Source organism: Lolium perenne, chromosome 4 (assembly GCF_019359855.2).
Source record: "Lolium perenne isolate Kyuss_39 chromosome 4, Kyuss_2.0, whole genome shotgun sequence".
NCBI classification, from domain to species: Eukaryota; Viridiplantae; Streptophyta; class Magnoliopsida; order Poales; family Poaceae; genus Lolium; species Lolium perenne.
The window spans coordinates 401,819,834-401,844,440 of record NC_067247.2 but is presented as its reverse complement, the minus strand read 5'-3'; the positions used below and the strand labels follow the sequence as shown (position 1 = coordinate 401,844,440).

The 24,607-nt window shown below is 42.5% G+C and overlaps 1 protein-coding gene and 1 pseudogene across 2 annotated transcripts; one reads left to right on the top strand and one right to left on the bottom strand.

Annotated features, from left to right (window-relative positions):
* The first annotated feature begins 11,835 nt into the window (after positions 1–11,835).
* Positions 11,836–12,396, top strand: LOC127348155 (BEL1-like homeodomain protein 7; annotated as a pseudogene).
* A 625-nt stretch (positions 12,397–13,021) lies between these two features.
* On the bottom strand, positions 13,022–20,195 carry LOC139830766 (tRNA(His) guanylyltransferase 2-like). 2 transcript variants are annotated; one of them, XM_071819589.1, is made up of 16 exons: positions 19,909–20,195; positions 19,455–19,602; positions 18,690–18,821; positions 18,452–18,496; positions 18,158–18,327; positions 17,787–17,872; positions 17,585–17,692; positions 17,060–17,186; positions 16,862–16,991; positions 16,635–16,766; positions 16,297–16,341; positions 16,044–16,213; positions 15,678–15,763; positions 15,474–15,581; positions 15,005–15,139; positions 13,022–13,245 (listed from the first exon to the last, which is right to left on the bottom strand). In XM_071819589.1, the coding sequence occupies exons 2-16, from the start codon at positions 19,559–19,561 to the stop codon at positions 13,138–13,140; spliced, it is 1,689 nt and encodes a 562-aa protein (XP_071675690.1). In that variant the 5' UTR covers positions 19,562–19,602; positions 19,909–20,195; the 3' UTR covers positions 13,022–13,137. The 2 variants fall into 2 exon arrangements, with proteins under 2 accessions (XP_071675690.1, XP_071675691.1); XM_071819590.1 differs by having other exon boundaries at positions 15,005–15,124.
* Positions 20,196–24,607: the final 4,412 nt, after the last annotated feature.

Here is a 24,607-nt window from a genome sequence, read left to right as displayed (position 1 = left end):
TCATCACCATCAATCCTGCCTGCCCTCAAGTGCAGTACAGAGTGATACTTCCCTTCAGACATATGACGTGCACGGTGCACCGTATTGTACGCATCTTTCAGAAGGGGAAACATCCTATGGAAAAATAAATGTCAACTGATTAATCAATTATTCATGATGCGCTAAAATTTAGAAGCAAGTATAAACTACAGCAATAATTTAGTTACAACAACAAATAGAATGAACTATTTCTAAATTAGTTGCAACAACAAAATAAACTAAACTATAATTTCAAAAATAACTACTTGTTGCAATGTATGGTTTGTTGGGATTCGTAGCATAGAAAACAAAAAATTTCCTACCGCAAGAACGAACAACAAGCCAAGATCCAAACTAGAAGATGGTAGCAACGAGAAGATCATGAGACTAACCCTCGAAGATTTCCAAAGCCTACGAGATTAGATCTCGTTGTTGGTGTAGTCGATCACTTGCCGCTTGCAAAAGCGCGTAGAAGATCTTGACGGTGCCACGAACGGGCAGCACCTCCGTACTCGGTCACACGTTCGGTGTTGATGACGACGTCCTCCTCCCCGTTCCAGCGGGCAGCGGAAGTAGTAGATCCTCCTCGGAATCCCGACAGCACGACGGCGTGGTGGCGGTGGTGGTGGAGATCTCCGGCAGGGCTTCGCCTAAGCGCTGCTGGAGTTGCCGGTGGAAGAGGGGGCGGCTAGGGTTTGGGAGAGGGGGAGCTGGGGCGCCGGCCTCAAGGGGGGCAGGGGTGGTGCGGCCAAGGGTGGTCTACCCCCCTCCCTCTCTCCCTCATTATATAGGTGGATCCCCAAGGGTTAGGTCAAAAAGTCTTCGAATAAGACCCCAACACAAAACCTTCCATATGGCCAAACCTAGGGGGAGTGGGACTCCCCCCTTTCCTTTGGTGGGGTGGCCGGCCCACCATGGGTGGAGTCCACCTGGGACTCCTCCCCCCCTTTGGCTGGCCGGCCATGGCTGGTGGAGTCCCTCCGGGACTCCACCTTCCGCGGTGATTTCTTCCGGACTCTTCTAGAACCTTCTAGAACCTTCCAGAAAAATACCGGATCATTTTCAAACCTATAAAATGACTTCCTATATATGAATCTTATTCTCCGGACCATTCCGGAACTCCTCGTGATGTCCTGGATCCCATCCGAGACTCCGAACAAAACTTCGAACTCCATTACATATTCCATATCTACTTAAACGACATCAAACCTTAAGTGTGTCACCCTACGGTTCGCGAACTATGCAGACATGGTTGAGACTTCTCTCCGACCAATAACCAATAGCGGGATCTGGAGATCCATAATGGCTCCCACATATTCAACGATGACTTAGTGATCGAATGAACCATTTTACATACGATACCGATTCCCTTTGTCACGCGATATTTTACTTGTCCGAGGTTTGATCATCGGTATCTCTATACCTTGTTCAACCTCGTTTCCTGACAAGTACTCTTTACTCGTACCGTGGTATGTGGTCTCTTATGAACCATTCATATGCTTGCAAGCTAATTTAGACGACATTCCACCGAGAGGGCCTAGAGTATATCTATCCGTCATCGGGATGGACAAATCCCACTGTTGATCCATATGCCTCAACTCATACTTTCCGAATACCTAATCCCACCTTTATAACCACCCATTTACGCAAAGGGCGTTTGATGTAATCAAAGTACCCTTCCGGCATAAGTGATTTATATGATCTCATGGTCGAAAGGACTAGGTAACTATGTATCGAAAGCTTATAGCAAATGAACTTAATGACATGATCTTATGCTACGCTTAATTGGGTGTGTCCATTACATCATTCATTAATGACATAACCTTGTTATTAATAACATCCAATGTTCATGATCATGAAACGATGATCATCTATTAATCAACAAGCTAGTTATACAAGAGGCTTACTAGGGACTCTGGTTGTTTACACAACACACATGTATCAATGTTTCCGGTTAATACAATTATAGCATGGAGTGTAAACATTTATCATGAACACTAAGATATAACAATAACTATTTTATTATTGCCTCTCGGGCATATCTCCAACAGTCTCCCACTTGCACTAGAGTCAATAATCTAGTTTACATATGTAAAGATATAACACCTTGGCCTTCGGTGCTTATCATGTTTTGCTCACGGAGAGGTTTCAGCCAACGGATCTCGACATGCTCGTAAACGTATGTATTTTGCAATTCATTTGCGTTTTCACGCATCACTCATTTTCCAAATGAGTCGGCAGTAATCGTATATGTTCGGTCTTCTGGTGGAACCTTAATTCCGTGGTCTGAAATATGTCACTAATATTGTCACACACAATATAGCTTCAAAGTTCTGACACTATCGGAACTACACCAAGTTCTCAAAGAACTTCTCGACTTCAATATCCTCAGTCATTGTCAAAACAATGACATACTCTGCCTTCGTTTGTAGAATCCGTCACAATATTTAGAACTCATCTAAATCTAGCATAGACTCTTTCTATCCCATTGTGCTACCTTTTAATGAACACATTTAGCCTAATTGAGATTGAAATTTTATTTTTATATGTGACCAAACTAATATCGGTGCAACACCTTACAACATTTGTTTGTCATTACCCATACAAAACTATTTGTATATCCTTGGTTCTTCTAAAGCACTCAGGGATATTCTTACCGTTGTCCAATGATCATTACATGAATCATTCTGGTATATGCTCTTAACACTTTAGAGCACAGGACATCTGATTGTGTACATATTATACGTGATCTAAAATCACTCATGTGTTTTTACTCATTGAGTGTCAGATACACTCAAGTCTTGTTAAACCTTCACATGAAAAGAACACCTTCTTAATATTTATAAATTGAACTACTTCAATATACATTCTATGTACTATAACTTAAACTTATTATGTGTTTCAATCTATCTTCATAGATCTTGACACTAAATATATTTCAGTTCATATCCTTTCATTGAAGTTAATTCTCAATGAAACCTTTTAATCACATCAAGTACATGATTACATTATTTATAATCAATGATATGTCATCTACATAAAGTATTATAAACATGTCTCAGCGCTCCCACTTAATTTCTTGCAAATGCAAGTATCTTCATCGTTTCTGATGAAATCAAAACTCTTTGATTATTTCATCCGGTGAAGATTCCAACTCCGTGATACTCACTTCATCCAAGAAGTTTTTTATACCTTTCTAGTATTCTACGGATTAGCAAAACTCTCAGTTGTATCTTGTATACCCCTTTAATACACACTTCTGTTAAGTAATGTATTTTGCCATCCTACTAGCATATCTCATAAAAGAAATATGTAGCGATTACTAGAACAATCCGCATAGACTATAAGCATCGCTGCTGAAGATCTAATCTTATCGCAGTCAACTCTTTAAACTTTGTCGTAAACAAACTTTCGACAAGTCGAGCTTGTTCAAGAATATTCCATCCAAGTCCATCAATATTATAGATCCATTTACTTTCAAAAAGTATTCACCTATCTTGGATTTCATGGCGCATAGCCATTTTAACGGAGTCGTGGCCCATCATAGCTTCTTTTGTATGTAGTTGGTTTATCATTGTTCAAAATCAATCCTTTGTCCACAAATCATTTATTTGATCACAAAGTAAACCATACCTACAAGGTTCAATAGGTACTTCGATCTCCATGACTATAACACTTTGTAGACATGGGAGCCATGATCGTCGTGGCCGCTTCCGGAACCATTTCCGATGCTGCGCTACTCTGATCATTATGCTCAGGTTCATCAACCTTATCAAGTTCTATTGTCCTCCCACTCAAATACTTCGCTTAGAAACAATTTCTTGGAAATAAGCAAGTAACATCGACAAACACTTTTGTCTTTGACTTTATAGTGGAAAGAATTCCCAATTATGTTCTCTGGGATAACCAACAAAGAAATTCATCCGATTTTGGTTGTAAACTTATTTACTTATGCTATGCATACCAAAATTTTAAGAAAGGACTATTAGGGTTTATACCCATGCCATAACTCGTATGGTGTCATTTCAACGGATTATGATGATGCTCTATTTAGTGTAAAAGCGGTAGTCTCTAAAGCATAATTCACAAAAATATAATGGCGTCAATCTATTTTATCTCATCATTAATCCAACAAGGTTTGGATACGTCTCTCGGATACTCCATCATCACTATGATACTCCAAGAAACGTGAGTTGTAGAACAATTTCATAACTCTTTTAGATGTTCGCTAAAACTCGTAATTCAAATATTTCCACTATGATCCAATCATAGATATTTGACTTTTCTATTACGATGATTTCCACTTCATGCTGAATTTTATTTGAATCCATTCAAATGTTTCAAACTTCTTCCTTATTGAATATATCCACAAATATATACTCAATTCATTGTTGGAAGTTTTCATGAAGTAGAAGAATCTCCCGCACACAACTATGCCCAGTGAACCACATACATCATCATGTATGTTTCCACTCAGTTAGTTGCCCGTTCAACTCTTGGCCTATGAACGGTATTTCAGTCATTCTCTTTAGAAAAGATTTGCAAGCGCCAAACGATTCAAAAATCAAATGACTCCAAAAATCCATTTGCATGGAGTTCCTTCATGCGTTCCTTTCTAAACTGACCTTAAATGGCGGTTCCACAAATAAGTGGAATTCACATCATTTTGCTTTATAGCATTTTAGCGTCAGTGTTATGCATGTATGTTTCACCATTAAGATTTATAATAACTTATCCATCGTACATGGAGTATGGTCATAATTTGAACAACTCATTGTTTTCATTTGACCAGAGCTAAATAACAATTATTAAGTTCTTTATTATAAATCTGAAGGGCTAGGTAGAATGCTAACGACGAACATAATAACATTTTATTTTGTTCCAGACGTGCATTATTACCACATTCCTTATCAGTCACTTAGGCCATCGTATTCTTGTATTGCGTTGTGTTGTATGACATCTCATACCAACCAATATGGTACAAATACCCAAGAACTTCATTGTGTGACCAATCAAAGAATACATTCATAACATGTATATCATCTATATACACCTGAGCTAGACTTTCTAGTCTTTTCTTTCTTTCTGCCAAAATCTTTTGTAGTTTCTCTTTTAGTTTTCCTCATTCTCAGAAAACACTTCACCTTCAATAACTTCTAGGTTCATTGGTCAAATACTAATAACCTTGAGGTTCTTACTTTGAAGTTGATCATCACATGACAAGTGTTCCAGATTTCACTATTAGTAACCTTTTAATGTGATGAACAATTTCACTCATAATATTTATCCATCAAATCATGACGACTTTCCGAGACCATGTCTGTACATGCTAGGCTCATAAAGTTTAACCTTAGTATTTGCATGTGCAAATCTGGCTTGCACCCGTTGTATGCACACGTAGAATCTATCACACCCGATCATCACGTGATGCTTCGAAACGACGAGTCTTAGCAACGGTGCATACTAAGGACGATCACTTCATGGATATGCGAATATCGTTAGTGCCCAACTAGTTGGAGGATTGGGACGCCTGGCGTCTTCAACCTTCGTACATTCCCATAAAACTTATGAGTTTATGTAGTCTCACTAGATTATATTCTATCATCTTGCAATAAGGTCTTAGATATCACATATATCTCATACCTCGCATATTTCTGAAAACAAAATTTTCAGCTCCTCACTTTTCAAACGGATTTGAACTTCAAGTTTCACGGAGACAAGATGATTTTAGGTACTAATTGAAACCATTGCTCTAATGTGAGTTTTACCAAAAGTTTGCAATAGGACTTTAAACATTACTTGATTCTTTAACAATACGGTACCAGTCCGTAAAGTTACTTGTCAGATTTAACAGTATTTCTATCTCAATTACAAGACTAGCGCATGGTAGATAACGGATGCCAATTCTACAAATTTAATTCAAAATACTATTCAGACTATGTTCATGATAATTAGTTCATGTTTTAATCTAATTACTAATGAACTCCCACTTAATACAACATCCCTCATAGTTGTTAAGTGGTACACGATCCAAATCCACTACACCAAAACCGATCATCACGTGAGATGATGTAGCTTCAATGGTGAACATCAACATGTTGATCATATCATCCATATGACTCGTGTTCAACCTTTCGGTTTCCTGTGTTCCGAGGCCATGTATGTACATGCTAGGCTCGCCAAGCAAACCCAAGTATTTCCGCGTGTGCAACATGGCTTACACCCGTTGTATGTGAACGTAGAATCTATCACATCCGATCATCACGAGATGCTTCGAAACGACGAACTGTAGCAACGGTGCATACGAGGGAGAACACTTTATTATCTTGATATTAATGTGAGGGATCATCTTATAATGCTACCGTCGCGATCTAAGCAAGATAAGATGCATAAAAGGATTAACATCACATGCAATTCATATGTGATATGATATGGCCCTTTAGTCTTTGCGCCTTTGATCTTCATCTCCAAAGCACGGACATGATCTCCATCATCAACGGGCATGATCTCTATCATCGTCGGCGTAGCGTCAAGGTCCATGGCGCCGTCTTCATGGTTGTTCACCACATGTAGCAACTATTACAACTACTTTAAAATAATACTACTACATGAAATATAAAGACAACCATAAGGCTCCTGCCGGTTGCCACAATACAATAATGATCATCTCATACATCAAATATAATCATCACATCATGGCCATATCACATCACCAAACCCTGCAAAAACAAGCTAGACGGCTCTAATTTGGTTTGCATATTTTACGTGGTTTAGGGTTTTCGAGTAAGATCCAATCTACCTACGAACATGAACCACAACGGTGATACTAGTGTTGTCAATAGGAAGAGTAGATCGAATCTTCACTATGGTGAGAGAGACAGACACCCGCAAAGCCACTTATGCAATACAAGTTGCATGTCGAGCGTGGAGCAAGTCTCATGAACGCGGTCATGTAAAGTTAGCCCGGGCCGCTTCATCCCACCATCCCGCAAGATGCAAAGTACACGAACTAAAGACAACAAAAGCATCAACGCCCACAAAACCATTGTGTTCTACTCGTGCAACCAATCTATGCATAGACACGGCTCTGATACCACTGTTGGGATTCGTAGCATAGAAAACAAAAAAATTCCTACCGCAAGAACGAACAACAAGCCAAGATCCAAACTAGAAGATGGTAGCAACGAGAAGATCATGAGACTAACCCTCGAAGATTTCCAAAGCCTACGAGATTAGATCTCGTTGTTGGTGTAGTCGATCACTTGCCGCTTGCAAAAGCGCGTAGAAGATCTTGACGGTGCCACGAACGGGCAGCACCTCCGTACTCGGTCACACGTTCGGTGTTGATGACGACGTCCTCCTCCCCGTTCCAGCGGGCAGCGGAAGTAGTAGATCCTCCTCGGAATCCCGACAGCACGACGGCGTGGTGGCGGTGGTGGTGGAGATCTCCCAGGCGTCGCCGAAGCGCTGCTGGAGTTGCCGGTGGAAGAGGGGGCGGCTAGGGTTTGGGAGAGGGGGAGCTGGGGCGCCGGCCTCAAGGGGGGCAGGGGTGGTGCGGCCAAGGGTGGTCTACCCCCCTCCCTCTCTCCCTCATTATATAGGTGGATCCCCAAGGGTTAGGTCAAAAAGTCTTCGAATAAGACCCCAACACAAAACCTTCCATATGGCCAAACCTAGGGGGAGTGGGACTCCCCCCTTTCCTTTGGTGGGGTGGCCGGCCCACCATGGGTGGAGTCCACCTGGGACTCCTCCCCCCCTTTGGCTGGCCGGCCATGGCTGGTGGAGTCCCTCCGGGACTCCACCTTCCGCGGTGATTTCTTCCGGACTCTTCTAGAACCTTCTAGAACCTTCCAGAAAAATACCGGATCATTTTCAAACCTATAAAATGACTTCCTATATATGAATCTTATTCTCCCACCATTCCTAACTCCTCGTGATGTCTTGGATCCCATCCGAGACTCCGAACAAAACTTCGAACTCCATTCCATATTCCATATCTACTTAAACGACATCAAACCTTAAGTGTGTCACCCTACGGTTCGCGAACTATGCAGACATGGTTGAGACTTCTCTCCGACCAATAACCAATAGCGGGATCTGGAGATCCATAATGGCTCCCACATATTCAACGATGACTTAGTGATCGAATGAACCATTTTACATACGATACCGATTCCCTTTGTCACGCGATATTTTACTTGTCCGAGGTTTGATCATCGGTATCTCTATACCTTGTTCAACCTCGTTTCCTGACAAGTACTCTTTACTCGTACCGTGGTATGTGGTCTCTTATGAACCATTCATATGCTTGCAAGCTAATTTAGACGACATTCCACCGAGAGGGCCCAGAGTATATCTATCCGTCATCGGGATGGACAAATCCCACTGTTGATCCATATGCCTCAACTCATACTTTCCGAATACCTAATCCCACCTTTATAACCACCCATTTACGCTGGGCGTTTGATGTAATCAAAGTACCCTTCCGCATAAGTGATTTATATGATCTCATGGTCGAAAGGACTAGGTAACTATGTATCGAAAGCTTATAGCAAATGAACTTAATGACATGATCTTATGCTACGCTTAATTGGGTGTGTCCATTACATCATTCATTAATGACATAACCTTGTTATTAATAGCATCCAATGTTCATGATCATGAAACGATGATCATCTATTAATCAACAAGCTAGTTATACAAGAGGCTTACTAGGGACTCTGGTTGTTTACACAACACACATGTATCAATGTTTCCGGTTAATACAATTATAGCATGGAGTGTAAACATTTATCATGAACACTAAGATATAACAATAACTATTTTATTATTGCCTCTCGGGCATATCTCCAACATGGTTTAATATAAAACCACATCCTTTTTCCAATCTTTGGTTTCATATGTACTAGAACTATCACTAATAATCAATCTACTCCTACCCATTAAAATATAACCATAGCAAATATAGTAATACATATTTACAACTAACTTGTTTTCCAAAATTCACCATACCAACAACCTAGGGTTTCCAATCTAGTGTTTGTAATCTAACATATATATCACTACTAATAACAACTAGTACTAGCAACATAATAATTACCAATCTAAATTAACCACTCAAAACTCTAACACTACAATCTAGGGTTTCCAACCTATTGAAACTAACAAAGAAAACTAAGAAAACTACTAATCTACTAACATAAACCTACTACTAACAACCTAAATAGCCTAACTAATAGATGAACTATGGATCGGAATACATAGAGAAGCAAATGCGAATATTTCAACCAACAAAAAGAGGAAAAAAGGGGGTTACCTTGAGAACTTGAAGGGGAACCAAATCTGGATAAATCAGCCTTCGATCTCACCCAAATGAATGGGATTTGAGGGGGGAGGGCGGGGCGGCGGCGGTTTGTGTTCTTGAGGAAGAGGGAGAGGGGGGAAGAAGTGGGGAGTTGGAGTCGGGCACACGGTGGCCGTTTTACTTATTCTGCGCAAGATAACGCCCGTATCGGGGCGTTATGGTGCAGAGTATAACGCCCTCCAGGGCGTTATGGTGCTAGCCTCGTGGGCCGTGCGTTGACCTCTGCCCTAGGCATAACGCCTAGAGCACGGCGTTGTAGAACAGACCATAACGCCTCCATGGCGGGCGTTATTGAAAAGGGTCAAATTTTGTAATTAGTGAATCCGAGGGTTAGATCGTAAATTTGGTGCGCAAATTGATTATTTTAATTAAAATTCACCCGTCGCTGCTCTCTCATATTTTCTACTGCAAGTGGACGGAAGACCATACTTCACGTCAACATGCGGCCTTTTTTGCTGGAAGCTGTAGCTTTTTTACCTGGTGTTGTGTGCGGCAAAGCCCCATGCAGCTTTTTTTTACCTATGGCTGCTCTTTTCGTTGCAATGTAACGGCATATATTTGGGACGGCCTAGGAGGGCGCCTATGTAACTCAATAAATGTTTCTCTTGCATGGTTACATGTTGTGAGAGGTAGGGAAAAGGAAGGCACCACTGCATGTATTGATTATAGAGGTGCTAGCTAGGAAAAGATTCGTAGTCGGGGAACCCAACCCACAAAGTATTATTGAGGATTTTTCGATGTTGTATATGCGCATTAAGTGAACTCATACTAGTTTTGTTGTGAAAGCAGACGCGAGATGTCATAAGATTGTTCTGGGTGTTTGCTACAAGTGTTTTTTCCTAAAAATTAATGTTGCATATGTGCTTCTAAATTGTAACAGACTCGTATGCATTTTGTTGAAAAATCACAAACCAGATGTTGCAAGATTTTCCGAGCGTGAGATTTTTACGTGCTTTCATAATGTTGCAAACACATGACTTTTTTTTTAATAGTTTGTATTTTTATTGTAATAACTGGTGTTTTTTGTTGCAAATAAATCTACAACAAAATAAATTGCTGGTTAAACACTTTTTTATTGCCGCAAGTACTTTTTTTTGCAATCGTTTGTGTTTTTTGTAGTAATAATTGGTATTTTTTGTTGCAAATAAATCTACAAAAAAAAATTGTTGGTTAAACATCTTTTTTTTAATATGGCAAACACATGATTTTTTTTATTGTAGCCGTTTACGATTTTTGTTTAAATAGCTGGTGATTTTTGTTGCAAATCAAATTGTACAAAAAAAATGTTATTTAATCAGTTTTTTATTAGTGCGAACAAATGGTTTTTTCGAAATAGTTTGCCAATTTTGTTAAAATTGTTGAATAATTGTTTAATTGTGCTGTACCGCCACAGTGTACTAGATTAGCTTACTTTTGGAGGAGAAATAGTCAGCCCATGGTCTGCTCCACCCACGTGACCACCAAATGACCACCACCCCCGCATGCAAATGCTGAAAAGTGAGTTGACGCCTCGCGGTCCGTGGACCCACTCGTGTCGCAGCGCAGCGCATGGAAAGCGACATGAGGAAAGAGAGACTGAATTGTTGAGCGTGCAATCGGAATCGAACGGCCCCGAAAGCGACTGATCCTGGCACACCGATCAGTCGACCGACGCGTAGCACGCGCCTTGCCTTTCTAATAAAAGGAATGTGCATATATTATAGTTTTAGAGTTCTTCATCAAGTTTTGTTAAGAGAAGATTTGATGTGTGCAGTTTGTTCTAGTAACAAGTATATCTTGATTTTTTGTTGTTGTTAGTTTTCATATTTAACAAGCATGTCTTGATGGAACCAAATAATCCTTCAGCTTGCGGTGAGTGGTTGATTCTCTCTACCTTGTTTCATTGGTCTTGAATGACTGACCGCCAGTCTGAATTTGTTCGTCCCTTTTGTAACTTTCTGAATGAATTTGCAGTTATTGCATGCTCGATTCTTATCAAATTTCTGCCTAATTTAGTACAGAGTTGAAACATAGGTTGTCTTAATCATCTTTTCTTGGCACCAACTATGTGAAGTCATATGCCACCTAATCAAATTTGAGTACTGCTATGTGAATTCACGAGCAAAGCTAAAATAATCTTCTGGATTTCTGATGTGCTGATACTTTTCAGTCCTCTTACTTCTTCCCAGTTCGAAGACTGAAGACCGAAACTGAACCTATCCAGGTCGACAATACCCTTCTGATGACAGAGTGCATTTGCTTTTGAAGAGGAGGATGGCCACGTTCCACTCTACCTCCAGTCCTCCACTACTGATCAGAGGGGCCTTGCCGGTGGTGAGGGTGGCGACATGTCATTCCACCACCACCGCTACATGACCAACCCGTTCTGAGGCGCATCGACCATCGACCGGGACTGATAGTCTGGTGCCGCTCATGGGAGACGACGGCGGTTCGGTGGCTCAGCGTAGTCATCAATGCAGTCAGTGTCGCTCTACCAGTACGATCGTCCAGGCGGCATGGGAGATGCTGCATCCCCATTGATAAGCCCGAACCCCAGTCGGCAATGGCGGTGAGCAGGAACTCGCCGGGCAACTTTTACGTACAGAACTCCAGGTTTCTTAAGGTGGTGTGTGAGGTACTAGACGAGGTGGTCAGTTTGCGCGACGCTATCAAGAAGGGGAGACGGGAAGGACGACACATCGGACGACGGTGCGTGCATCAAAGTCGATGGTCTCAACGACGAGGAGCATGAAGGCGCCGCCGAGCTGCCGACGGAGAGGCGGAACCTCCAGAGCAAGGTGACGGCGTTAATGGCTACGCTGGACCAGGTCGACAGTAGGTACTGGCACTACCACCAGGAGATGCAGATGGTTGTGTCATCGTTTGGTGGCCGGCACCGGCGCGGCGAGGCCGTACACGGCGCTGGCCGTGCAGACCATCTCCCGGCACTTCCGGTCGCTGTCGGACGCCATCGGCGCGCGCAGGTGCAGTCGGTGCGGCGGAGCCTCTGCGAGTCACGATATCTCCGGCGATGAGGGAGCTATCCGGCATTGATCAAGAGATGTGTTTGTAATTAATTTATGCAAAATGATTTTAAATTATATGCCAGTTTGATGAATTTGGAATTGAGCCTGTGAAGAACTTGTGAATTGCATGTGAAAATCATTTTGGTTTTACTTATGTAGAATTTCCCAATGCAAATGGCTTGAGACTGCAGTGTCAAACCAAACACGGTTATGTAACCTGATACCTTTACTGCCACGAACCAAATTTTTTTTGCAAATGGTCCGTTGCTCCACTGATCCCACCGTAATCTCATTACATTTCCGTTATCAGTCCGTGAACCAAACACGTCCTGCATGTTTTAATTCTCCGGGGACTATATTTAGCAGGTCGACCGAAAAGACTTGGAATATTTATTTAGACAAGTTAGGATTTTGTGTTTAGTGGTTTCGTATTTTGTGTTTAGTCGTTTCACTCGAGTACTTTTACTTTTTATCACTCAATATATCTTACTTTATTGATGCTTTGCCATCTGATCTACTAATTTCATTGTAAGACTACAAGACACAAATACATATTTTGTGAAATATCGATGTAGTTTTGCGCCTACACTTCCATGAGGCAGAAATAAGAGTAAGCAGCTACGCAAGTGCACAATGATAAAAGAAACCTGAATTTAATCACTGTTACAACTTATCCAGTAAAAGTTCAGAGTTTGAAGGCATCTGTCAAGTTAGAAGTACAGTTCAGGCGGGATAGGCCGAGCTATAAGTCTAGTAGTACAGAATTATAAGAGGCCATAAATCCAGGACGCAACTCCGCAAGCACTTCTTCGACGATAAACAAACTTGGATCTTCTCATCTTCTGCTATTGCTTTCATCTGCACATGAAAGGAACTATTACATTACATAGTTGCCAAGCTGCCAATTTGAATGGTTAGGCAGGGTCACCTTCTCATTATCAAGGGAAAAATAAATTAAGAAAGGAAAAGAAATGGGCACTGGTCAATGCATGCAGAGGAAAACAACAAGTAATGGTGGTGAACAGTCAACATTCCAGCAATCCTCTTGAACCAATTGAGTTTACATTAAAAAGATCTAACAGACATGGTAAAACCGATACTAAAGATAAGATCCTAAGAAGCCAACAAGTCACCTAGATGAATCAATTTCCTACTGAGACAGAGTATAGAGCAACCAAGAAAGGCACATCACCTCTCAGGTCATCTAATCATCCCAGATGTAATACATACCTCATTAAACATAACCAAGGCTTTAACAATCAATCTGCTCAACCAATAATGCTGAAATACACAAAATAAAAATGGTGGGTGGCAATCGATCTGCTCAACCAATCATGCTTTAGCATCAAGAAACCAGTATGAACTCCATGTGTTCTTTCGCCTAACCAGGCTTTAGGGTCATCTGTACCTCCAAATATTGGGCAACACATCAATGGATCTTAACACGGAGTTGAAGCCAGACCAAGAACTGATGTTAAGCCAGCATGTACATTTTACGGATACGTCTTGCAGAAATTAGCATGTGTTCAGTCATATCAGCTTTTTTCAAACGAATCTAATGTCAGTTTGAGTACTGCTGTCACGCAATGTGAAGCCTAAGTAGTTGAAAATATAAACCAAACCGTAAAAACTCAACCATCAGTGGCACGACCTATAAAAGTCGAACTGAGCAAGATCATTAGAATGATCAGCGGGCTGAAATCAGCTGAGTGGTGGCAGCTGCTCGGAGAAACAACAGACCAAATATTCAGACTTGTTTTTAGCACAAATACTACATATTGAGAAGCTACATGAAACCACAGTGAAAAATAATATGTAAATGGATGGTTCCACACCTTCCATGCTGGCATGCTTAATCGATTCTACACGAGATCAACAAGAAACCAGCCAAACCACAGTACATATGAACAAATGGTTGCGCACCATACATTCAAACAGAAGCACTGGCAAGCTAACTTGATCACAACTATTGTGCATGAAAAATTATTGGCTATTTTGTATATATACAAGAATCAACAAGAAACCAAGCTAAATCATAGTGCATATGAACAGATGGTTGCACACTAGCACTGCTTGATCATATCTACGGTTCATGGCAAATAATCAAATTTACCCCTTGAGATGGGCAACTTATATGGGCAATGTGGTGGTGAATTAGAAACGCATGGTCCACTTGAATTGTTTTCAATAGTTTGAATTCACATTTAATCAAAGTATCTCAGCAGTGATATGCCATTACTCTGTCCATTTTCAGCACCAACTGCAGCTACAATAACATACATGCAAAAACAAATTCGCTTCCCTGAGCAACACCACCAAATTTGAACCTAAGAATCTGGCAACATAACCAAATTACTACTAGTGGCACACTAGAAGTAATTTAATGGTTGCTGACATGGGCTGATAGTTTGGCAGAAACAAGGAGAGTTTTGACTTAACCCACGCACTCGGACATCTACGAGTACAAGTTAACAAGTTTTATCAGCATGTTACCTATATGGAATTATTGTAAACATCAAGTTTTTTGTCTAGCAATAATTATATTGACTACTATTTCTCATGGGAAGAGATCAACTTGTTATTAGTTAAAATCTAGCAACTAAATAGCAATCATCACCTGTTGAAAACATAAGGGTGCTTTCTCCAAAAGTCTGGCCCCATGTCTACGTGCCACCGCCACATCCCACCGCTCTCTTGTAACATCTCCATTGGCTTCCACCTCTGCAAATTCTCCCACCTGCACCCATTTGCACTGTAAGTTGTTAACAGAGAAACTGGACATACCGTGAGAATCATCCTCTACTCAAATGCAAACACAAGTAAATAAATAAAGACTTCTGCTCAACAGCAGTATCCAGGCATCTCTCAGATGCAGTTCTTTGTAGACGACATGGAATTGTTACAAACTACGGATAATGAGCGAATGCGAGAGTATATTTTTCAGTTATAGTTACTGTAAAGTTACTTTGATCGTTTCGTGAATTTTAAATCTTTCTTCTTAAGTATCTAAACTGTCACTTTCTTAAGATAATGGCAGCACAAACAACATTATTGTTGAAAATAATTCTTGGATGATGGACAAAAACCTTTTGACGGTAAGCACATGAACCCTTTCGAAACATAGCCGGTTCATTGTTGTAGTTCATTTGAAATCGTTGAAAAAGTAACTCGTTCTTGTCCTTTGGTAATGTGTCCTTCAGAGAATACTAAAGAGTTAGAGATTGCACATAACTAAAGAATTAATAAGAATAATGAAAATTTATTTTAAATCCTAAATGATGAAAGAAGACCTTCAGTATCTCCTTAGCTTTGTTTTCACCTTCTCCAGATTTCACTAACATCCAAAAGCATGTATTGTATTGATTTCTGTTGTGACCTGCAAATTAGCATGTACAACGAGGTCAGCTCATTTTCTTATGATTTGTTCTAACTATGAGAAGAGTCAAACCCTTGAGCAGGACATCTTCAAAAAATGAAGATACATTGAATGGTAAGTATTCAACACAGCATATAGGTTATATTGACACCAAAATTAATGCACTCATACTGCCGCAGATGAACACATGAATTCAGATATAACATACTGTACTACCATCAACAAATTCATAAATATTTCCGATTAGTTAAAGATATGGCCTTTTAGGAGGATTACTCACATTCTGATTGCCTCCGGAACAAATAATCACAAACGGTTGTTGGTTTTGGGCAACAGAGAACTTCTGCTTTGTAGTGTGGTGGCTGCACTAAGGGTATACTGGGGAAATATTCTTCCCACTTCATAATGTAAAAGGAAGTGAAACATGATGAACATGAAGAAATGATTGAACTGCAAAAGAAGTTGCATATTTTATCAAAGGCTTGACCGGATGAAATGCATGTACTATAGGAATTCATAAATCTAGTAACTACCTCTCCTCTCTCTTGTACAATTCAGTGTTCTCCTGGAACACAAAGCTGCAACAATAACAAATAATTAAAAATGATCATTTGCAACAAATGTTCAGGTTTGCCATCCAACAACATAAGAAATCCTGTCTAAACTGAAGTGTGCCACATTTAAGCTTCGCTGACCAGTTCACTTACAACTTCAACATGATCCCTTATATTGCCAATATATTCAATTTAAATTACTATTATTGATGAGAAGAGGCAAAATTGTGCTATGCGGAAACACATATTTTTGTTTTATCTGTCCTTTTGCAGTCTTCTCCATGCAAACACAGCTATTCGGAAAGGGTATATCATACCTGTACTCGTTGTTAAAACCATAGCCAAAGATAATATCAGGAAATTGCTCCATCATCAGTGAAGCAGAAGCGTTCATCAATCTTAAAGCGGTCTCATCATTTGGCTTGTCAAATGAATGGATCAGTGAGAATCTGGGGGAAAAAATCTCCATGTTGATAAGACGATATAATTATCTAAATGGTATTCCCGCATGTGTTTAAATAAATAGGAAATTAGGAGTCCTCACTGATCAAATTGGCAGGCGCTAATACGAACAATGGTCCAATTGGAACATGGAGACCTAGGGATGTTAACAAACTTCTTCACATACTCGTATCCATATTTTTCTTTCCCCCAAAGATACTGGCAGTCTGATGCTGTATATATACAAAGTTGATAAGAGTTGGACCGAAAGCATACCTAAAACTAGAATGATTCAACTGACCTTTTCCAAGAATGTATTGATGTTTTTCCCAAAACTCGGGACCTATGATATCAAAATTTGACACTATAGTTGCCTGACGGGTTCTTTTTATGGGATTCCCATAGTCGTCTGTTTTCACCTTCGTGACCTGTAATATGTATAACTTTTTTAGTATTCAAAGTGCACCTAACTGGGTTAGTAGAATTGAAACTAAATGTTGAAAAGAATATGTCCAAAAAATAACATTAGTCAACAATCAGGCCCACATAACCTTTGATCAATATAACCTAAGAAAATGGCAGCTAAGAAGTTTCAAATATACATATAAAGTATAGCAAGAACTTTTACATATAACATCTGGTATCAAGAAAATAAGTCAGAAATGATACAAATATCTCTAAACACAAAATATGACTAAAAATAAACATGGTCACTGGTATACATCCTGCAAACAATAATTTTGCAAGAACAATAATTAAAAATACCTCACTGAGAGTAAGCAAGAACATTAATAATGATGAACATATGAATGCTTGATAGCATTACCTTATCTCGATAAACACTGGATCCTTTCCGAAACATAGCCGATTCATCATTATAGTTGATTTGAAACTGTTGCAAAAGCAACTTGTTCTTATCCTTAGAAGATGTTCCCTAAAAGAAAAATAGACGGTTCACAAAAAAAAAGGAAAAATGATTCATAAAAATGCTACAAATGACAAGTATAGCCCTAGATAATTAAGATGACCTTCAATGCTTGATATGCCTCATTTTTGGTTTTTCCGGACTGTATCAACATCCAGAAGCATGTATTGTACTGATTATTTATATGACCTGAAAAATATACAAAAAAAATCAAATATGTTAATCTTCAACCATTAAATCAAATAGAAAACTAAGTAGCCAAGCAACCGGTCAAAGAAATCTCATTGAAGCAACACATAGATACACTATATTTATTATATTTAGTTAATGTTGTTGAAGCTGTATATTTTAAATAAAGGGTAATAACATACACAACATAATTCTACTGTCAAGAACACCAACACACATAAGTGCACAATATAATTATCTTATTATTTATACAACAAAAAATCGATTTTAGTTCAAGAAGCTTACAATCCACTTGTCTCCATGCCAAATAATCACGAACAGTCTTCATATTTGGATAGCATACAACTCGCGCATCAAAGTATGGAGGTTCCTTCAAATCATTATTAGGAAAGAAATCTTTCCACTTCATCATGTATACAGATGTGAAGTAAGAAACACATGAAGAGAGAATTTTGCTGCATATATTGGTAGAGAAGTCAATAACATGATGAGATCTTATAACTGAATTGTTAAAATATATTTAGGTATGGCAGTATTTTAGAATACCAAGTGAATAAGTGAACAAATCAAATGACGTACCTTTCTCGCCTTTTATATAATTCTGTTTCTTCTCTAAAGACAAAACTGCAAAACAAACAAAAATACAAGAAGCAGAGATTATTATGGAAATAATGAACAAAATGTTCAAAAAAAGGAAAAAATGGAGCTCGTGCAATTCAAAACTGAGTCTCCACAACAGCATTTGCATATACCTTTTTATGACAAATCAAATCTACAAACAATTTTATAATTTAACTTTGATAAGAAGATATTATACCTGTACTCATCGCTAACACCATAAGCAAACACTATGTCATTGTATTTCTTGAGCATAGAAGTGGCACAGGCGTTCATCAATCCTAAAGCGCTCTCGTCATTTGGTTTCTCAAAGGCATGCAACTCCGAGAATCTACAAAAATAAAACTGAAATTAGTGGATACCGAAAAGAACAACAAATATAAACTATAGCTAAATACCAGTGTGTTGCAACGGGACAACACATGTAACTTTGTAGATATGGGCTAAATCGCATAACCACAAAAGAATAAGGATGTTCAATGTCCGTCTCCACTGCGGTTCCCTACAAGGAGTAACTACCGTGGTCGACGCCGGCTAGGAAGCTCATGTGCCCCTGTGGTGAGGCACTAACCAACGAAAAATATGGAGGATGTAGAGCGGTAGAGTGCTCCTCCACGATGCGAGAGGCCATGTTTGCATGTTTCCCATATTTGAAGCAACAGTTATCGCTATATTTGAATAATAAAATTTTCTTTCCATTTTTCGACATGTTAATCCTTACAAAAAGACAATGGTACAGACGAGCTGAGATGGCCAGATGGTTGATGCAATTGCTTAACCACTAGTAACCATGTCAGTGTATAGATAGGAAGTGAGCAGAATAAAACTAGATCAATCAGTTAACGGTTATTAATTATCCCATATTAGAGAAAGCAACAATCACTCAATATGCGTGTGGAAAACCGAAAACACGGATATACATTATTTATGTATTATCCGTTTAAGAGAAATAGATGAAATATACCGGTGGAAGTGGCAACCATCGATGCGGACGACGATCCAGTTGGAGGCCGGGAGCTGGCGATTGAACTCGAACTCCCTCTTCACATACTCATACTTGCTATTGGCCATCCGCAGACACCACAAGCACCACAAGACACCTGTTCTTGGATCTACAGATACAGAGAATCATAGCAAATGATCGGTTTAGATATTAGCACTTAGTGAAATCTGCATTAGATGTTTACCATTAGGATTGTCAGATTTGTAAACATGCTAACTGCCTCAGTAACATTCCAAAGATGGGATTATGAGAAATATTTTTGTTTCCAAATTATTACTAGTAAACACGGAAAAAACAGTGTGTTGACACTACTTATCAACAATAAGGCGTTGCAATTTGACATGTAGACGTACTGTACTAGCACCATACATAGGTTTGTCGACTGAAGCTGCAGTAGCTTAGTAAAAACCCAGACCTGTTACTGATCTGTGGTCTAGCCGGGGCAGTGGAGGCCCGCGGACGGTCTAGAGCACTTGGAATCCGGAGCCAATGTCCGTGGGCCGTGGCGGTTACGAACCGAGGGTCTTCGATCGATCGATTCAGAGATAGAGGGAACAGGCAAGAGGGGGCCAGGAACCCTAGCTTTCTGGGAACAGGTCGAGGCGCGCCAAGTGGCGGCGGGGCTGGTCGGAGCGGAGCGAGTGGCGGCGTGCCTGCCTGGATAGGGCGAAGAAACCCTAGAAAGCTTGCTCGGGCGCGGGGACCTCTTTCTTTTTTTATTATGCTGAACGGGTGCGGGCCGGAAAGCCAGCTCGGTTGCGGGAACTTGGGCCGTGCGTGGCCGATGGGCCCACTTCGGTGCTGCACCCTCTCAATGCCTGACCATGGGCAGCCCGGCCTGGGCTTGCACATCGGGCCGGGCTCAGGTCGGAATTTCGGGCCCGACAGTCGGGTCGGGCCGAGCTCGGGCTTGCAGAAAATGTGTTTTTGGCCGTGGCCGGGTCAGGCTTTTTTGGGCTCGTGCCTAATTTTTGTGGCCCGACAGTCGGGCCGGGCTAGTTTTGGCCAGGTATTCCTACGTTAGGCCAAGTCAATCCCACATTTAACGTTAAGTGGGTCTAATAGCATCTCTAGCTGATCTCTTAAAAGGGCAACCTTAAAACACGTATAAGGTGCCCCCGTAAACTCATTTTTAAGGGGAAAATGAGACTGACAGGACAAATATTGTAAACTCGAACTGTAAAAAGAAATATTCCATTTTATGTGATCTGCTCCGGCCGAAGCCACGACATACCTTGAAACTAATAATTTTTGACCTATGACAATTTAGCAACGCTAAACATTCCTATCACACACTAGTTAATACAATATACGACAATCTAGAACCACCGCGGAGTTGGCAACGGTACTGTCGGTGTTTCGTAACCGGCTAAGTAAATTCTATGTAGGTAGAGCTTGTAACCATGATCGGATGGGTTAACAGCCTCAAGCACACAAGAATGTATACATGTTCGGGCCCGGGATCGTCTCCGCTAAAGACCCTACTCCTGTTGGTGTCAATTGTATTCCGGCGTGTGAGGCGCTCAAGGTACGAGATGATGCGGGCTGGCGGTTCAGCCGGCTGGGTATATGGTGGATTCTCCGGTGGAGAAGGTGTGTGGTGTGTGTTTTTGTGGGTGTGTGTGAATGAATCGATATCTCCCCGCCGGAGAGATAGGGTACCCTTATATAGGGCGCATTGCCGCCTTTATAGATGCGGCCAAGTAATGCTACAAGCCCGGGTACAAGCTATGATGGGACAGAAGTTATGCTAGGTTTGTTGTAGCTGATCTTAGAGAGTTAGATCCGTAAGGGGGGGTGTCATCGCTAGCCATGCTGGTTGCCAGTAATGACTTTGAGGACCGATGACGCTATCCTGCCATGATTGTTCGGGACAAGACTACTCTGGCGGGGGTCCCCTTCTTTGGTACCCGAAGGTGCCGGGGAATGTATTGTGGTCTTGCCAGCCGGTCCTCCTCCTAGGTCGGCTGACTGAAGGGAGGGTCGGCTAGTGACTTGGCGCGGGTTGTTGCCCGCTAACGCCTTAGCCGGTGGTCTTGTAGATTTTACCTTCGCGGGATATCGGGTTCCCACTATTCCATCAGGTACGCCACGAACAATCACTCCGCGAGAAGTCATTCCAATATGCAATTTTTTTAGTTTCCCAGCGTTGCCGAGTCTCTTCATCCAAAGTACCTCCATTGTAGAACATGATCTTGACCTGCAATCTCAAGAGATGTATCCTCATCCGGCAGAGCTGCATTCCCCGAGCATTCAATTCTTGGTCTATATCAATAGCATACAATCTTTGGTCCATCCAATCCTTCATCATCGGCTCTTATATATCCATTGCTTCTTCCAAAGAAAGAGACACAATCGGATCCTCTACTCCCTCTACTTACTCATCATATATCTCTGATGCTTCTTTCAGACTACACAACGTAAAATGAAAAATATTCAAAAATAGAAACAAATTGCCACACAATTTTTTTGCTAGAGGAGAAAAATGACATGTCAATTTCTTCCTCGAGGGAATAGGCGGGATGCGCGATGCCGTACCGCCGGAGGCGTGGGGGGCGGGGCGCCATACCAGATGGGACGTGTGATGATGTACTAGGCGAGAGCCGTGGGAGCGTAGTTCCGGGCGGTGGGAGGCGTGGCAGTCCCCGACCCGGCGGGGGCAGTGGCGGAAAGGCCCGACTCGACGGCGGGAGGCATGGACCCGGCGGGGGGAGTGGCGGAAGGCCCCAACTCGGCGGCCAGAGGCGTGAACCGGTGGGGGGAGTGCTGGGAGGCCCCAACCAGCCGACGGGAGAGGCAGCAGTCCCCGACCAAGCGGCGGGAGGCGGAGAAGGCCCCGACCGGGCGGAACCTTTGGGCTACGGGATTACGAACCCCATGGGACGACCCGGCGGCACGGGGAGGATGGACGGCACGAGGGCTAGGAGATCAGCAGCGACATCATAGGCGGCGGCGCGGGAGGGAAAGAGGGCGCGTTGAAATGTCCCTCCCGCCAAACATTTCGTGGATCTAAAAGAAACCTACAAATCAGAGGTCAAAACCTTGTATATAAAGATTTTTGTCCCCCGTTGTCGTGGGGTCTCCACGGCATATCCCATGCTTTAGGGGCTAGGGTTTCATAAAGGAAAATGAGCGTTGGTGGACTACTCGGCTTGACAGGACTCGGGGCACGATTTATCCAGGTTTAGGGCCCTTACTAGAAGGTAACACCCCTACTCCTGCATGTCTGTTTTATTCGGCGAGTTGATCTCGGTTACAAGAGCTGCGGCGCAGAGATTGGATCTGGCGCAAGTGAGTCTGGCGTATGTTCTCTAGGGTTTGCTATGACCCCCTCCCAGCCTTTATATAGGAGGCTGGGTCTTAGGAGTTTGTACATGAGTAGGACTCGACTAAGAGTCGTTAACTTAGCCTAGTCTTGCCTTGCAGGGTACTCCTTTCCGAGTTAGTCTTCTGTCCGCACCCGCAGTGGGCTTAAGCTTCATTGTCCTGATGGGCCGCCTAAAGGACCCACGCATGGGCCGCACCCGATACACCAATCGTGGGGGTCCATCTAGCATCCCCACGTCAGTAGCCCCCGAGTGCCTGGTTGAGTCGAAGACTCGATCAGGGACTCATCCTGAACAGTTATTCGAGTCCGTCTTGAGTACCTGAAAAGAGAGGTATGCCAACTCGGAAGTTCATCGAGTCAAGAGTGAGCTGGCAGCGAGCAGCTATATCAGAGTCGAGGGAAATGACTGAGTAGGCTTGGCGCACTCGACAGTTCGAGGCCAATTAATCTCACTCGGGAGAAAACACCACTAGCCTTCTCAGGTTTCGAGTCCCCGGGCTCGAGCCTAGAAACACCTGGGGTAGCTCGACTCGTGCCGCAGAGGCCTTACCGAGTCAAACTCCAGTAAATTTTACCCAATGCGTCCGTTAGGATTTTCATCATGCCGCGGGCACGGAAAAAACTAGGTAGCGCAGCAGCTGGTGCGACTCCTGCATCGGCGGACTCGATCCGCGGGTCTTACCTTCACGTTATGAACGTGGCATCCGTACTTATCACGCGGGCCGACGCGATCCAGGAACAGAGGTGTTTGACACATCGCTACCCGAGTCCCGGGTACAAAGCACCGAGGAATGTTTCGACTGTGGGGCTTTCCCTCGCCGTCGGACTCGAAGGGTAGTGAACAAGAGGAGTCGAAAAGTTGTGAGTATCAACCGACTCGAGAGATATTTTTCCTTACTCGCATCATCGATGACGTCACAGCCGCACCATGCCACCACACCTTGTCGTGATCGGACGCGACGGAGGTCCCCGTCTCGTCGAGGTGACGGAGGCGTGTGGTCGCTGACCGAACTTGACCGTTCGCACACGAGAATCGAGGGGTCCGAGTAATGGCCTCCTCAATTTTTGCGCGTAGTGGAGAAGGTGGTGGCGCGCCGGTTCGCCACTGCACGCCACGTGTATGCTTTGGATGGCAGCGTGGACTACCAGTGAAGATCTGACGGCTCAAAATTGTCGAGTCCGTGTATAAGTAACAGTTCACCGTGGACGGTAAAAGCCTTCTCTTCCTCCTCGCGCCCGCATCCTCTCTCTCCCAGCGCACCCTGCCATTACTCTGCCCCCAAGCTTCCCGCTCCTCCAACCATGGTGAAGGGAAAGAAGCCCGGGTTTAAGCTGGCGGCTGCTGACTCCGACGCGCCAAAGAAGAGGTCAGGGACTTGGCTGAAGTCCAACATCCCCGCAAAGACATTCCAGAGCATGGAGAGGGAAGGACTCATCCCACCAGAGAATGCCAAGGCTTGGCGGCGCCCAGGGAAGGAAACGATGCCGGCCCCACACGCGAACGAGCGCGTGGCCTTCGTCGACCACATCTCCAGAGGTCTCTCCTTCCCTCTTCACCCTTTTGTTCTCGCGGTGCTAGCAGCGTACGGCATCCAGCTGCACGATCTGCCGCCCAACAGCGTCCAGCACCTCGCATGCTTCATTGTGCTATGCGAGTGCTTCCTAGATGTCGCTCCGCACTGGGCGCTATGGAAGCGAATCTTCGTCGTGAAGCCCAGCCAAGCAAGACCAAGCTCCACGAAGTCGACGGCTGCAACCTCCAGGTTAACCCGCAAGTCGACTACCT

What these genes read in the sequence shown, in the direction of transcription:
- LOC139830766 (XM_071819589.1), bottom strand. Translation starts at nt 19,561, where the DNA reads ATGGCCAATAGCAAGTATGAGTATGTGAAGAGGGAGTTCGAGTTCAAT. An exon ending in TTATATAAAAGGCGAGAAAG is followed by an intron (nt 18,328 to 18,451) that starts GTACGTCATTTG and finishes CAATATATGCAG; the next exon opens with CAAAATTCTCTCTTCATGTG. An exon ending in TCAATACATTCTTGGAAAAG is followed by an intron (nt 16,992 to 17,059) that starts GTCAGTTGAATC and finishes GTATATATACAG; the next exon opens with CATCAGACTGCCAGTATCTT.